Source organism: Pygoscelis adeliae, unplaced genomic scaffold (assembly GCF_000699105.1).
Source record: "Pygoscelis adeliae isolate BGI_AS28 unplaced genomic scaffold, ASM69910v1 Scaffold411, whole genome shotgun sequence".
NCBI classification, from domain to species: Eukaryota; Metazoa; Chordata; class Aves; order Sphenisciformes; family Spheniscidae; genus Pygoscelis; species Pygoscelis adeliae.
Genome location: NW_008824111.1, coordinates 1,351,701 through 1,369,097, shown reverse-complemented (window position 1 = coordinate 1,369,097; position 17,397 = coordinate 1,351,701). Strand labels below are relative to the sequence as shown.

General features: G+C 35.3%; 1 protein-coding gene across 1 annotated transcript in view; it reads left to right on the top strand.

Annotated features, from left to right (window-relative positions):
- Nucleotides 1–17,397, top strand: part of CACNA1D (calcium channel, voltage-dependent, L type, alpha 1D subunit) — a 207,631-nt gene that overhangs the window by 141,454 nt on the left and 48,780 nt on the right. Inside the window, exons 25-30 of the mRNA XM_009334220.1 lie at nt 246–410; nt 1,125–1,326; nt 2,539–2,697; nt 4,002–4,112; nt 7,164–7,193; nt 9,691–9,774. Of these exons, the coding sequence (XP_009332495.1) occupies nt 246–410; nt 1,125–1,326; nt 2,539–2,697; nt 4,002–4,112; nt 7,164–7,193; nt 9,691–9,774 (751 nt within the window). The remainder of the gene's footprint in view (nt 1–245; nt 411–1,124; nt 1,327–2,538; nt 2,698–4,001; nt 4,113–7,163; nt 7,194–9,690; nt 9,775–17,397) is intronic.

Genomic DNA, 17,397 nt, shown 5'->3' with positions numbered 1-17,397 from the left:
GCCGGTGAAAACATCTTAGATCTAAGAATGATACATTATATTTTGAATAATTTAAACTGTAGCAGATATGGGCAGGCATGTGTCAGACCATTTAGGTTTGTGTAAAATGGAATTATTATTTTAAATCCACCAGAAAATACAGGTTAGCAAGGAAATAAAACAAGCTTAGGGAGGGAGTAAAATAACCTGTTTTGAATATAGCATTGAGTAACTCTGAGGCTAATTTAATATTTCACTAATAAGAGTTTGTTTCTTTCCCACAGAGGGATATACATCGTTTATAAAGATGGAGATGTTGATAATCCAATGGTCAAAGAGAGGGTCTGGCAAAATAGTGATTTCAACTTTGATAATGTTCTGTCTGCTATGATGGCCCTTTTTACAGTATCCACTTTTGAAGGCTGGCCAGCGTGAGTGAATTCTCCCTGTTTTCACAGCATTGTTAAGATTGTTACATTTTCTAGAACAGTTCTTTATCATTTACCAGGCATTTTTGGGCAAAAAAACCAGTCTTAAGTGATGTATGTAAAAACTTATTAATGGAGGGAGGAAAAAAACCTACTATCCTTCTGAATCTGTGCACTTTTCCTGTGCACTTCGTTCACCTCTATCTATAAAGGGCAAACTTTTTTTATATTGTTTGATTCCTAATCTTTCAGCTACTTTTGCTATAATGGCCTATTCTTTAGCTCTAATGGAAGTAATCCTTTTAGATGTTTATCCATCAATGCCCTTTAATACTATATGAAAATTTTAGGTCTTTGAGTAAAACTTTTACTGCAAAATCAGGCAATAGTACACTGCATAGAGAGGCCCAGGAAGAGCAAACTACCACTCGCTATTTCCCTAAATGAGAAAAATCTTAGAGGATAGCTTTATGTGAGGAAAAAAGAAATAAAAATTACAACCATCTGGTCAGTACCTTGATTCTTTTGGGAAAAAAGCATATAACATTGCGTGGTGTGATGCTTCTGGTTTCGATATGCTTGTAAGCACTGTCAGTAGCTAGAAAAAGATAACAGTAAAGAGCAGACCATTTCTGAAATCTGTCCTCTGTGTCTGCATATTTTACTCTCTTTTGTCATTTTAATGCTAATAAAGATAAAATTTTGTTTGTTTTTCAGGCTGCTGTACAAAGCCATTGATTCAAATGGCGAGAACGTAGGACCTGTATACAACTATAGAGTGGAGATCTCCATTTTTTTCATCATCTATATCATCATTATTGCTTTCTTTATGATGAACATATTTGTTGGTTTTGTGATTGTTACATTCCAAGAACAGGGAGAACAAGAGTATAAGAACTGTGAGCTGGACAAAAATCAGGTTAAAATAAATAATGAACTCTTAACTTTTGGAAGTACTCTTTTTTGTTTATGCATGAAGAGCTTCCTTTCTCTTTTGGGTCAGAAGAGGGCACCACACACCTATCTTAGTAAAAAAATGGAATTAGTACATACCATCAACTGGTATTCAGGTCATTGTATGTTCTTCTTTCTGTAAGCCCAACGTATCAGTCTTTTTGTTGTGAAAGGTGTTACATTAAGCTTGTTAGCTTCTTAGTGTCTCACTTGTTGGTGTCACATTAAGAAGAATACAGCACTTGCCAGTTTATCCATAGGCAGATGTAGGTTTTCCAATAAGAACAGGAAAATAAATTTTGTGTTCTGAATAGTCTGAAAGTGTTCAAAATATTCTACTCTTTTTTTTCGCCCCCTATTTATTTAGAAATTCACAGGGGATATTCAGATTCAAATAAAAAAAATCTGTCCCCTTTTACTGTTTAATCCTTTGACTGAGAAACTCATCAGTCACCAGTTGTGATTTTTCAGGTACTCTTGTCTGACTGTAACACACTTCATTTAAACAAAGTTAAGCAATGAAACTTTAGCCAGCATTCATTCTGCATTTTGTGTCCTGTCAGTCAACTTTTATAAACATCCTCCAAAAGACAAGTGGAAGGTCCAGCCTACATGAGGATTTCAGGCACTAATAGAGTAGGAGATGAATCCATGATGTTCCTACATATGTGACATGATTTTGCTGGGCAAATTAACTGAACTATTAGGAACAACTCTTCCTCAGTATTTATTTTGCTGACTCTAGGGTTTTAAGCTATGCAGTAACATTGGTAGTTGAAAACTTAGTAAAGACAAAGCATGACTTCTAGATGAATTAATAGTCATGCTATTAATAGTTATGCTATATACTATACATGTACATACATATAGTCTACAGTATACTGCTGTGTACTACTACACTGTATAAAGGTGAAACACTTCAGAATTACCCTGAGCATTGTTTGATTCTTTGTATGTGGCTAAGTAGTGTATATGATTAGATACAGTTGTAAATAACCAAGTGAGTATTGGTAAGCTACTTGATTACTTTATTAACACTTAATAATAAAAACCCCTACATCAAGTAGATAGACTGCCTGTTTTTAAGAGTTATATTTAACAATTTGCACTTATTAATTATATTATCAGTTGATTAACAGGTATAGTGTGACAATTTTTGATGTATTTGCTTTTACAGCGTCAGTGTGTAGAATATGCCTTGAAGGCACGTCCTCTTCGTAGATATATTCCAAAAAATCCTTACCAATACAAGTTCTGGTATGTGGTGAATTCTACTGGATTTGAATACATCATGTTTGTCCTCATCATGCTGAACACTCTTTGCTTGGCTATGCAGGTAGGAAAAACAGCTCTTTCGAAGCTGTTGGCATAAATTGCAGGGAAGGATATGGGTGGTATAATGCCTTTAATTTATGGCAAGCTGTATTTTTTTATGAAGTGAAATTGAAAAAAAAGCACCTCTGATCATAGTACTTTTCTGTGACATGTTCTAGTCTGTTCATCAGTTATACCACTCTGAAGTAAAATTGTTTAAAACAGCTTGATGTTGATAAAGGTCTTCCTAACCTAATCAAGCTCTTTGAGCTTTAGTTTGTTTGTACCTGCAGTGTAATTTAATTTATATTATATGTGTGTACTCCCAAGATTATCCAAGTGCAAGAAAATCTGAAAAGTCTAATTTTGTTAGTGAATGTTTCTCTCAACCCCCTAGATTCTTTTATCTAGTATATTCTTTTATGCAGTGTCTTTAAGCATTACTTCACCTCTGTGTAGTTTCTGTACTTGTTCTGTGTTCATTTTGTATATGTACTACTACATATTTGGTTGGGTTGGACTAGATGATCTTTAAAGGTCCCTTCCGACCCAAACCACTCTGATATTTCTATCGTCTGTGTCTGTATCTTCTTCAGAAGTTTAAAAACTTAATATACGGAGCAACTCTAGTTTTGTGTGTTAATCCAAACCTCACACAAACATGTTTTCATATATTAACTGTATATCTATATATACCTGTGTGTATTTTTGCATGTTTTTACTTTTTCTACATTATGTGTGTAGTTCTTTGCCACCTGGCTTGTCTTATCTACTTTTCCAAGCTGTCTCTTTCTTTTCCGCCAGTACTTCAGATTTTGATAAGAAAAAGAGTGGTTCAAATTCAGTTTACAAAACCATTCTACTTTTTTCAGTAAACTTGCATGCACTGTATCCTCTTAAAAATACCAGTCCTACACAATGTGTGTTATTCTGTGACTAACATACTGCAGGCTTTCTAAGCAGGTCTAACACAAGGTTATGTAATTTCAAAACCTAGCATATAGAACTTGGGAAACTGCTGTTGTCTAATACTTCTTTTTTGAGGGAGCAGTTTTCTTCTCAAAACCACGTCTCTGGAGATTCCCTTAGGATGGAGAGGAATGACAGTTTTGTTCCACTTAATGCCTAAACAGAATAAATTTAAACAACTCCATTCTTGACCAGAGATATTCAACTAGTCTTGTATGTATATAGGTGTGCATTATAAATACTACTAGAAAATATTTTCCTGTGCTGCATTTTTGCCAACTTTGTCTTAGGCTGCCTTACTTTCACTTAATATTTTAAAGCCTTTACTTTTAAAAGTACTGTATTTTTCATTCACAGCACTATGGACAGTCTAAGCTCTTTAATGATGCAATGGACATTATGAATATGGTTTTCACAGGAGTGTTCACTGTTGAAATGGTTTTGAAACTGATTGCATTCAAACCCAAGGTAAGTTTTAGATACGATTTAATTAGGTCATCACCACAGGAATTAAGCATAATGTAAGTTTCACACTAGCTATGTATTATTCAAAGAACAAAAAGAACCTACGTTTCCCACATTTATCTGTCAGTGAAATCATAATAGAAATGTTAATCTGATAATACGTATATATGTAACTTCAGGAAATGAAATGCAAATATCAGAAAAAATATTACAACGTGGTTGATGAGATCTGGAATATTTTGTAATGAAAATGTCCCTTTGTAAATCAGATAAATCATTTCCTGTTACAAGTATTACCACTTCTCTTATTCATGGTACTACATTCATAACTTTACACTAAATTAAACTCCAGTAGAGTCCTGTATGTTATGTTATATTTCCTATTCTAAAATGCAAAATTACTTCTTTACTTTATAAAAGATAGCCAAGTACTACAAACATACACATAAATAATTTGCATATTTAAGAGCCTTTTTAGATTTTTATGTTTTCGGTTATACATACACAATATTTGGTAGAGGGCCCCACAGAGAGTAGTTGATTCCTTGCCTTAAAGGGACACTGTCAAAATGAAAAAATGCAGACACATTTTCAAAAGTAGATTTGCAAGAGAAACTGATAACTATAATTACTAATTGAAGAAAAAGGTGAAAATCAGACTGTTAATGCAGTCTTTTTGTTCAGTTCTCATACTGCATTTATGACAGTGCAAAAGTTAGTAACGAAAAACTAAACTAAATTTTGTTTTCAGTACAATGAAATCAATGTTTATTCTGGGCTTATATCTATGTAAATAAGTGAAGTGTGGTCACTCGCTATACATGGAATTTGAAAACAGCCAGTCATGCCATTTGAAGTTTACTGATCTCACCGTCTAAGGCTGGTATTCTTCAGTTTCCATTGCCCTTCTTTTAAAGTAATCAGGATATCTGCATCTGTAATTGGCTGTGAACTGTGCCCTTTCTTGGTGTTAAGTAGCGAACTGGATGACTGAAACAAGCTAGCGCTGATGCTTAGAGCAACATAGCCGTGGCTGCCCGGAGCTCAGTGCTGGAGTAGATGTGTAACTACTTGCCAGCTTTTCAAAATTATTTATTCAGCTTGCATTTAGTCATGAGCTTGGCTGTGGAGCCTCAGCTACTTGATTTAAAGCTAGCTTGTATTTGCCTGCAGAAGTAAACAAATTATACATCACTTGAGGTCTGGTGTTGAGATGTGAAGTGTGGAGTTCTGGGTGAATGCTGACCCACGCTCCCGTAGTCTTGCTCTGCACTGTCCAGTCCATTGTACATTTCTAATGAATTTATTTGTATTTTCGTGTCACCTATCTTATTTAAATGCTAAGGATTTCACATTAAAAATAACACGATATGAGGCCCCAGGGGAGATAGCTCAGATATGTGGACTGCAGTGTCATGAGTATGCTGATTGTGTTTCCTAATTTTGTATTTCCTGTTCTATATCCTTGTTTCACACTGAAGTTTCAGAAGACTTTGCTGCATTTTATCATCTGCTCTTTGAAAGAAGATTGTGAATCCTTGTGTGGTTCTCCATGCACTTGTGACTGTAGTCAGAAATAGCAGCTAATGCAAAATGTAGTGGTCTGATCATGAGTGTATAAATCACAGTGCTCCATTTGTATTATGGACTTCCTACTTGTTATCAAATCCAATGTCTTAACACTGGTCTCTAAGACTTTGTACAATTTGAGTTTTAACTCTGCAACATGCTTTCTATCTGATTGGATGCTTCTACTGTGAGAGATCCCTGGATCTGAACCCTGAGAGTTTGAAGAGCAGACACTGTCAGTGAAAGGTCCTCATTTCCTGGATTTTGTTCCCCCATAGATGCAGAATACCTTAAACTTGTTAATTAGCAGGACAAGTTTAAAAGGCCATGATACTAATCAGACTTTTGGCAGAGATTAATTAGCAGGAAGGGAAGGGAGTTAAATATCTTTAAAGTTGTTCCTGTTATTCTTTGAAGATTGTAACTTTTTAAATTGTCAAATACTCTTTAATAAAAACACCTACTGGCAACATATATTACATAGTTCATTAATAATTGCAAATCAGCTAGCAGTCTTAAGCAGAATGTGAATGTCTTTTAGTAATCTACATTTAAACTAGCTACATGCTTAAATCAACAATGAATTGCTTTAATTCATATTAAGATTTAATAATAGTAGGAACAATCTGAAACCCGGCTTCACGTTTTGGTTTAGGGTCCGTGAGGAAAGACTGATTCATTTCCTCTACGTTTGAGTCACTGGGGGGTTTCTTAGTCTAGTCTGGCAGAATGGACAGTTTTATTTATTAATTTTGTGCATTTAAAAAATTATTTCAAAGATGCTCAAAGCGTCAAATAAAAACTCCATTACTCACTCTGTAAAAATAAGAATAGATAAAAATATGTTAGTTTTTGTCTCATCTGCTTGACAGTGTCCCCTTAATATGTTGACAAAAAATCTGTGAAAACTGTGATCTTTTGGTTTTGCTGGTCATGCAAACTTAAGGCTACTATAAATTATCGATACTCTTACTCTGATATTGTGTTGTTTAAAACCAAGGTACTGCAGACTGCCTTCCAGCTCTGAAATTATAAAACTTGGATAAGTGATAGGTATTAAAGGTGATGCTGAGTGTCTGGCACACTTCTTGACTGGGAGATTGGAACACAGTACTTTGCAGAATGAGGCCCTAAACTTTTCAACAGAGTACTAAAAGGACTAAAATATTTATGTGGTAGATCTATAGAAACATATTTTGGTGTTAATTCTCCTTGCCTACATATTCCCCAGGATTTGTGATTTTATCCTTCAGCATTTCTTAATGAACAAATTTTTCATAATTTAAGTTAAAAGAGCAGGCATTTTTTCTTCACATTGTTCTTCACATTTGCTAAAATCTGTTACTTAGCATGGTTTAGTACAGTACAAAACAAAATACAGCTATGAAATCTAAAATAATACATCAACACATACCGTATGTACAGCTTCATGATAGCTAGCTGTTACTTAAACTTGTAATGATTTTCCATGTCATCTTACATCAGATTTTTGTAAGAAAAAAGGAAAGATGGCTAGTAAGTGAATTGATCTTGGGTCATTGCAGTGGTGAAAACAACTTATTTGCATGATGTTTATTTGCTGTGACTTGTCCATTCCTCCCTTTTCCAAAACCATCTTTATTTTCTCTTAGTTTTTTTTGTTTATTTGTATGCTTTTGCTTTACATATTACTTTGAACAATATTTGTCTATACTGATGGAAAAGGTTTCATAAAATAAATAAATGTGTAAAGTATTGTAGCTGTATTGAATCAAAATGTGAATTTGTTATTTCAGTGCCTTATATTGTAGCATGTCTAGTAAAGTCACTTTATAGCTGAAATTAACCTTTATTTGGAGGATGTTTTTTGGCTCCCGTTGTTGTAGAGGGAGATGGATAGCACACCTCAGGATTGTGCTGATTATCTGTTTGCTGTTTGCCAATAGTCTCTTATTTTGTGTATATATATAAATATCGCTATTTTAAAATCAAGAAAGATACTTCTTTTAAATAAGATAAATAAGGAATATGAATGATCAGGAAGAATATTATGAGAGTAGCTCCCTTTCTTTAGTTGGCAGCTGCTAAGCTCTTTAGGACTGTAGATTTCAGTATCGTTGAGGTGGTTCAGCATGACGTTTACTAGAAACTTTGGGAATGACTTGTTCTTGTGAAGTGGGATGAGTAAGGAAGGAGCGATAGGGAATTGTGCAGGAGCTCTCAGAAATGGATACGTTTGTTCAGGAGGCCAAATGCATGAACATTGGCTTTTGCCCCAAGACTGGAATTGATGATTAATCCCAGAGAACCAGAGCATGTGGCACAAAGGGCTGTAGTGATAATCATACTCTGATCTGTTTTCCTCTTACAGCCCCTTCCTTAAATGAGGGAATGATTATAGTAATTTGTGTTTTAAAAGAGCCAAAAGAGAGTAGCATTAGAAACATAATGAGGCTTTTCTGACTCTGCTCAGTGCTTACTCTCCTAGAATACGCTGTAGAGCTGTCGTCTTCTGTAGCAGCTCTCTCGTAGTCTCCAAGAGCAAATTTCCACATAAAATTAGCTTTTTTTTCAAATAGTAATGCACTGGAGTATAACCTTTAAACTGTGAAGTTACTAGAAATTCTAACAGTTTAAAATATTGAGAAAAATACTGTCCAATTCTAAAAAAATTTGTAGCTGATTTTGCTTTTATGTGCTAACAACACGTCACAACTTGAATGACTCAGCTAAAACATTATCTTACAGTAAACAGTGTAATAATAAGTGTAACTAGCCATAAAGTTAGATTAGCACACTTGTAATTTTAAACTTTTTGCTAAATCTATTTTTTAGAGCTTCAGTAGTGGCTGGCAGGTTAGTATTTTTAAATTAACTACCAGGAAAGCAGAATGTACAAAATGTACATTTCAGCCTTTGTCATGTAATGCACATTCCTTAGTCATGGTTGGCTGATAAATTAATATATCTGAATGAGAAAAAGGGCAAGTTCAGTAATTTTTGCAATTCTGAATTTCTGTAATAACTAGGCAAAATCCACATATTGCAGAAAACCTACATATCTTGTCTCCGTAGAGTTGCCTTCAACAGAGTAATACATCTTGATTTGTTCCCAGTGAGAGATTGATCCTGGGACCTACCTCAAAGTTTCTTCTGAAATACCTTTTTGCTCAAATACGCCGTTTGATGCCAATAGACAGCTAATTGCATGATAGCACTTTATAACCATTTGCAGCAGTGTGCCAGTAACAGACGCATAGGGAATATAATTAAAGCCATAAAATGTCAGAAGGGTGACTAAGCAATTCATGAAAATGAATTTTCAGACATTGGACTGGCTGCATTAAAAGCATTAAGAAATTGTTCAAGTTGCTGTGGTTCCTAGCACTGACTTCACTGGTTACAGAATCAGGCCGTGACTGCAAATGTAGTGTGAGTTCCTATATTAAACCTAGTTTATGAATAGAAGATTAAGTCAGTTCTCTAATATTTATGCACAGTTCCACATTAATAATTGTGCATGATTAACCAGTGATGAGCTTTGACCCTTTGAATATTTTTACCAGTCACTTAGATAGGACTATCATAAAGTCATTAATGTTAAGGAGGTTTCAATTGGCTTGGTCTTGCAGAAATATTATTAAAGGGATTTTGTCGTGCTTGTTAGGGTATATACACTGGAATTTTTCAGCCTTGCTGGAAGTCCAAAACTGGTTTTGGATGATGGCTTGCTTGCCAACTTTGTGCTTATACGATGGTGTATTATGCATGTGTACCGCGTGTGTGTGCGTGCGTGTGTGTGTCTGTGTGTGTGTCTGTACATGTATATATATAAAGTATATATATACACACACATGCACATGTATGTTGCTTTTCCTTCAGTAGGCAATATTGTTTGTTTTGTTTTGTTTTCTCATTAGACCACAGGTTTTGTTTAACTAATTTCTGTTTATGCAAAACTAAACAGAAGTATGCAAATATTTGACATTTCATGTGTAATCACAAACGTTTGCACCCTGCCTGCTCTGTTCAGGGCTATTTTAGTGATGCCTGGAATACGTTTGACTCCCTCATCGTTATTGGCAGCATAGTAGACGTCGTTCTCAGTGAAGCTGATGTGAGTATACCCCAGCTTACTTTCCCCAGTCCCTACTTCTCTTTCTCTGTCTCCCCACTATTTCCATCATCTGGACAAGTCACAGATTTTGATCTGATGTTTCTAAAGTTTGAGTACAGACCAGTCATAGGTCAATTATGTTGATATGGGAAATAAATAGCCTTTTTTTTCTACCAATTTTTTTTTAGCTATGAAAGGGAAAGATTAGATTGTATAGTGGTACATCAGAGAAGCCTAGAGTGTTTCTGTGTTATAACACTGTCCTTTTCTTCTCTTTTTCTGTTTGTGTTTTTCTCTTGCTCTCTTTCTGCTGAATGCTTGTCCTAACAGCACTATTTCACTGATGCATGGAACACTTTTGATGCCTTAATTGTTGTTGGTAGCGTCGTTGATATTGCTATAACAGAAGTTAATGTAAGTAGCAACTGTTCATGCACTAAAAAGTAATTGCTGTCATCAAGAAATACAGAAAATGTAAACTTTATCCCTCAAAATCCTTTTTTAGAAAAGTATGTTTTATCCTGGAATCAAAGACCAAAACATTGATATAGATGTTTGTACAAGCTGTTATTATAAATCTATATACCCGTATAGTTGCACATGCACACAGCATAGTGAGACAATAAGAATTATGTTTTTCTATATACGTACAGAAAATATTTAAAACATTTTATGTATAGAAAAGGAATTAAGCCTCTGTGACTATTTTACTTGAAGCCCAGTGATTTTTGTAGGTAGCTTGATCAAGATAATTCAAGATCCTGTAAGCTGTTTCAGTGGCTCAGTTTAACAAATAATGATTTTTTTTCTGTGGGAGGTTTGGCTTTTAGAGCGATGTTAGCATTCATATCTCATGAGGTAGTGGAAGAAGGGTACATAGCGAAAGTAAGGCTTTCCATGCTGTGGAAAATAGAATGTTTATTTTTTCCTACTCCTTTTGCTTTTCCCATCCTGCAGTAAATGTTTTGAAATTTGAATTACTCTTAAAGTACTAGGAAGACTATCTTTTCACCAAAATTTTGACTGTTGGCCATTACACATATAGGTGTTTGGACAACAGAAAGATCCCTTTCCAAGAAAAAAATAGGGAAATACTGATTTCAGCCTGTTTTCTATCTGACTTGCTGGTTTTAACAAGGAAAGCTGTATCACAAAAATGATAAATGAAAGACAACAAAATACATACCAGTTCTGTAATAGATATGCAAATGCTTCCCATACTTACATGGGAAGTTTCTTTGTTTAACTAGTCAAAATAAAATTTCAGAGGAAAATGCCTCTTCCCTCTAATGCTTCTTGAGACATCAAAAAGGGAGACTGAAGAAGGTGAGACTTGGATCCAACCTAGCCACTGAAAATGCTCAGGGAGCACACAGGCTCAGTAGGTGCGGTTAGCGTATTCCACCTGCTGAAGGTCTTACCTGTTTATCATTATAAGAACTAAGTTATCCAGAAATACCCATGATGCGGGAGATCCCCAACATTCACATATTTTCTGTGTATCAAAGAACAGATTAATCAGAGAAAGCTGTAGATATAAATAGTTGCTTGGTATTCTTTGAAGATATTTAGCTTGCATGTTTTTCTACAGCAGTCACAGTTTATGAGCTGGCTAATAACATTCCTTTTCTCTTAAATTTGTTTTAGTAAGCTACTTGCTAGACATCTTTTTTTGCCCCAGTGGATTTTATTACTTACCCAAATGGTTTCTTTTCAGTAGGGATATTTAATACGCATCATCTTTCAAAATACTTTTCAGTGGTGAATATTTAAGTTGCAATATCTCTGTCACATTTTGGCAAAGCAAATCTGTCCTGTGGCTTTTGTTGCCGTTTAATTGAAACAGTTTTTCAGAGAAAACACATTTTAAAATTTATTTTCCAAAGTGGTTCATGTCAGGAACCCAATTCTTAGAATCACATTCCTCCAGTCAATAGCAGAAACGATACCCTTTACTCCATTTTGACAGTACCTTGATTTTGGAACTGTGAATACCATGATAATAAAGTTGCCCAGGAACATGGAATAGAAATTGTATTTGAAAGAACTGTGATCTGTTTCAGGCATTCCAGGATGGGGGGGGGGGGGAAAGAAAATGCGTAATTCTCAAGTAAGATCTGTCTAGAAGACAGTTTTTGGCTTTCAGTGTGTTGTTCAGATCAGCAGACCACCTACTATGAGCTTGGATTTGTGAGGCTGGTCTTGATTGAGGCCATGGTTTGATGAGGATTTCTTTTAGCATTTCCGTGAGCTTAAGCAGCCTTCTCCTGCAGCCCTTCTTACCCCCATAGCTATATGAGCTGTGCTTCCACAAGAGTTTGGGGACTTCACAGTTGACTGGATGAGGTGCTGAGCACAAAGTATTGGCAAAAGTGTGGGCCATGGTAGGGCAGAAATGAGCGGATAGGGCTGCTGCCAAAGGAAATACTTCTTGCACTGTGCCCATACAGGTCTCCCCTTCAGAGCATGTTAGCATTGGCAGAGACAACATCAATTAGTGGCAGTAGCTGCTGTTAAGAAACAGTGATGTACATAGTTTTTAATCTTCTTTGGTTCTAGTCTACTTGGTAAGCATAGTAATACCTATTATAAATGCATTTCAAGCAAATACAGAAAACAAATGTATTCTTTTATCTTTTTTTTTTAAGATGGCAGAATATCTTCAAGCATACGGAGAGTCTATTAGCCCCTATTAAAGACTTTGAATTTCTTTATAAAGCTGCAAATTCTACACTGCCATCTCAAAGAGTAAACACAATCAAAATAATTTTAAGGCTGATTCACCTTAAAATTCCTTCCTGATTTTATGTTAAACTATGAGAATCTCACGACTGACTGCTTTACTGGAAAGAACAATGGAGGAATGATGTGATAACGTGGGAGTGGAAGGACCTTAGCCTGACCCTTAGATTTCATTCTGATTTTGCTCAGTTCTCAGCAGGCAATGGATCTTTCTGTCTGTGAACTGAAGGAACCTGAGCTGACAGGGAGGGTCAGTCAGCACAGGACTGCATTGTCCCATTGAGACATTTCTCAAAGTATAATTACAGTTCACGGAACAGAATTTTAAAAGCTGTCTCTAATTTCTTTTTTCGGGTTTTCTTGATTGTTTGGTTTTGTTTGGGTTTTTTTTCCAGAAAAGTTTAGATTTAGACTTTCAGCTCAAGTATTTACACTTTACTCACTATTTCCATTCACAGTAGTACTGGTGTAGATGAACATAATATCTGAGGAGCGTAAAAAGACCAATCATTTAGAATAGCTTTCCCTAATAACTGCAAAATGTACTTGATTGTGAAGAGATTGAAAAATAGCTCAAATGTACTTCCATGACCATAGAAGATATCCCCGTATTTAACCCCATATTTAACACTGTATGGACAATGTTAATTTGACAGCATTACTTGTAACTGATCACTGCTGAGTTTTCAGCTGTGAAGAACACTGTCATTTTAGTAATTCACACAGTTGTCTTGAAAATATTCCGGAGATCAAGTAGTGATCTTCAGGAAAAGTACACACCACAGTCAACAACTGGCACTGTCATTTCTTAGTTTTTCATGCTATAGTCACTAGAGAGAAAAGGCTCATCTTTGATGTCTTCTAGTACTGCACAGCAGACTATTTGTGTACTAAGTATTGTCTGTTTCTGGTCTTTTCCACTTTTTTGTGCTTTGTTTGTGCAAGTCATTAATGTATTATAGTTTCAATATACTTCTGGGCTTGATTTCCCATTTTCAACATGAAACAGTGAATACTGCAGAGTGTCCAGGGAAATTTCTTAGATTTGTATTACTTTTATTGTTTTGATTCTACTCAATTATTCCCACTTCATTAGTTTTGTGTAAATGTCTATAATCCAAATACAGTACTTTAGAGGCTTTTTCTTAATAATTTTTTGGCATTCTGAATTGTGCCGTTCCACCTGTACTTAGTTTGTCTAACACTGACAGTGATCCTGGGAAATCTACAGCTCTGCTAAGATGCTAACAAGACTTTGTTTTCAATGGGATTTCAAGCACGATTGAAATGGCACCTGTGAAAATTCCCACTATAGAAACTTCTTAAACCAAGGAAGCTCAGCCTTGTTTGAGGGGTCATCTGAAACTATAAATTGCTAGCGCTAATGTAAAATCAGATCTTGTTGCAGTTGTAACTGCACGAGTACAGCCATCTTAATGGGTCAATGTAAAAGAAGACTTGAAAGAATGTGAATACCTAAAATAATGTACTCAAGATGAACTAAACATTCTTATAGGTTTGCATATATAATTGCCTCATGCTGTGGAAACAACTCAGCATCATTCTGATAGTCTAGCTGTGTACATTTAGACTAATTCCAAAGGCCAGCAAGTTCTTCCAGTATATAACATGTTTGTATCTGATGCATTTTTTTCAAGAGAGTTGGTTGGACTTTCTAGTTACATATCAACTTGATTTCAGTATTAAATTCTGGAAATTAAATGTAATCTCTTTATTTTGTTGTTCCTTTTCTTATTTTTTTAACTTTCTTTAATAAGGTATATGGTGCCCTGAGGCTGATTCTTCTGATCCAGTAACCTCCCATTCACATATAATCCAGGAAATTACTGTGTTTTGAGTACTTTTGGTGCCCGTGGAAATCAGTGTTTAATGTGTTCAGCAATTTACAGGAGTGCTCAGCATCCTCAAGGACTGGATCAGTGACCAACTGCAGAAATGAACCACCTCAGAGCAACATATATTTTGACAATACACTGTTTTCTATGATTGTTTTTTTAATTTACTCTATCATTTAATATCCCTTCCTTTAACCAGTTCTTCTTTTATGAACCTAATTGGTTTTCATGTTCGTTTTATTTTTAGAAATTTTTAGAGGCAAGTATATATAAGTAAATATATATATATGGTATAGCAATAAAAAATTAAAAACACTACTAAAACCTATATAATTACTTTTGGGTTTTGTAACTTTTTGTTTTCAAAAAGTTTCACATGACACGCAAGATCTTGTGTGGTCATAAAAATGGTTACTTTTCAATTAAAAAAGCAGAGTAGTGATTGTGAGACACAAGATGTGGTCAGTCCATTCTGGGAGATGGACATATATAACTTAAGACAATGAGAGATAAATAAATTGGAAATAAATTCTAAATAAATGAGTAAGTTCTTAAATGGAAATAACAGACACGTTTCAGTCTGGCCTGACTGTATAGGAATTATCTTACTTGTCAGCTCAGAAACCATTTGGATGACCAGCACTGGATGACTTAGAGGCATGATCACATTGTTACAGTAGTAGTTACAAAGGTTTTAATTCACATTTTTTATTTAAGTTTCTTTTACCATTCATGTGCTGCCAAAATGTCGAGAAAAATAATGGAGAGTTCGCTTTCCTCTTCTTTTGTGCAAATGCTTAATGCAGTCCCTATGGGACTAATTTTATGCTTGAAGTTAAGTAAAATTCAAGTTCTTTGCTGAAATAGGGCTTAAAGGAACAGCATTGATATCTTTCTCCTGAGCCCCTCAGGAAAATCTGTTTGTCTTGAATCACCACTGTAAACACGTGAGGCTTATTCAATGCTTGCACTACTGTAACAACTAACAGTGGTTAGTAGCAATGTCATACATCAAAAAAGTCTCTCACAAAACCAGAATTGGATATTCTGCCCTTTGGCAAGAAGGAGCACCATTATTACCATTTCAGCACTATGCAGTGCATAATGTTGACTTGCGAATAGTGGGATGCTCCTTTCGTTTGCTAGACTGGTAGTGGAGTGTGTGCTGGGAGGGCTGGTGCTTATTTTTATATAGCTACCCACTCACCAAGTAACTGGTGGGACAGCTGATCTTGCTTGTGCAGAGGAGCACCTCATATCTACCTCCTATCAGAGATTCTGGATTCCAATTTTGAACAAAAGCGCTGTAATTCAGTTTGAATCCCACTTTATGCATCAGTATCATATGTTAGAACTTATGTTTTGTGGCTAGTAATTGATATCTTTGAACACTGTTAATACATTTTGTAGACTTTTGCAAATGTATCTCTTTAGGCTTAAGGATAGGTCAGAAAAATATATTCTCACATGGCTTTGCTTTCGTTAGTATGAAGTCTTATTGCAAGATGAGATCTATACTGTGTTGCAATATTTAATTTGGAAATAGAAGTAAATTTCTGAGCTGCTTTCATGAAGGTGTTAATACTAACATTTAGTTACTTTATTGCACAACTGAATATTTATTAGTTATAATAATACCCTATGCCATCAACATGTTAGTTATGAACTTAGAGTTTTAAATACATCTTTGACAAGGGAAAAGATACTTTTTTTATCTACTCTGGGGTTCTTCACATTGAGTCAAAATTTTTGACTAAATTACGTATATTATTGTATATATAATTACTAAATACTAAATTACGTATATGGGCATTTGGTTCATGTTGAACAGGGAATATAGAGAGCACTGATAAGACTATGAAGAAAATTACTTGCTAGCACATTTGAATTCCAATAATTATTCTCTGAACAAATCATATATGTATATACATACATGCACACAGACACACATACACTACACATTTCTGAAGATATTTTGGCAACCTGAATGCTTTCCTATATATGTTATTGTCATCATATGTATTTGTCATTCAGATGTTTCCTTCTATATTTGTAATCATGATTACATTATCATTATGTGTTCATTTGTTTTGGCATGCTCTCATACCCTTTGGCACAATCTGTAAAAAAGAAGCATTTGACCAACACCGTATACTAACATCCACTGGGTTTTACCATGTTTATTTTTTCTTAAACACAGAGCTACAGTTTGGTTCCAATGCATGATGCAAGCTGTTTCACACTGTTCGCAGTTTTGACATTGAAGCTTTTTTCAGTTAGGACGTTTATCTGGAACTTTTGTTGCAATATGAAGAGTGTAATAAGGAGTTACTGTTTAGTAAATGTGCTAAATTTTTCATAAGCAGCAATAAGCACTTGACCAAAATTGGTAGCAGGTTGCAAACATTGTAATCAGTGAGTCAGAAATTTAGGTTGATCATTGGTTAATCTTTTTTGAGGGTTGGGATCGTTTGGGGAAGAAAGCTGCTGTGTTGAACTTTGATTAAGGAAAAAAAAAAGATCATATGTTACTGCCTATTTGAAGTATTTAAGAATTGGCTTAAAATTATATAGTTATGAAGTGCTTTGCTGAACTAGGCTCTCAGTGTAGCTGGCACATGGCTCACAGCAAAGATAGAATAATTAAGCCAGTCTCTGTCCTCATTTACCTCATTGCGGTGCATCTGTTAGCCAAGCAGTGAAAGCAGAAGCTGTTCATTTATTCTAGCTGTGCCCATTACCAGACTTGTAGCAATGATCCCAGAAAGCACATCTGTCGTCTTAGGAATCACGTAGTCCCACGGGGAACAAAAAATCATTATAATGACCAGCCAGTCCCCAGGCATTTGGAGCACAAGTAGTACTGGAATCATTGGTGGAAGGTGAGGGGAAAGAGGAGGTTGCAGGTAGATTGTCTGACCACAGGAAATACTTTTATTTGCATTCTTGTCAGCAACTATCATCCAAAGAGACACTCTCTGCTCAACCTGCCCCCTCCTCAGTCTCAAGTGTGTTCTAATACTTT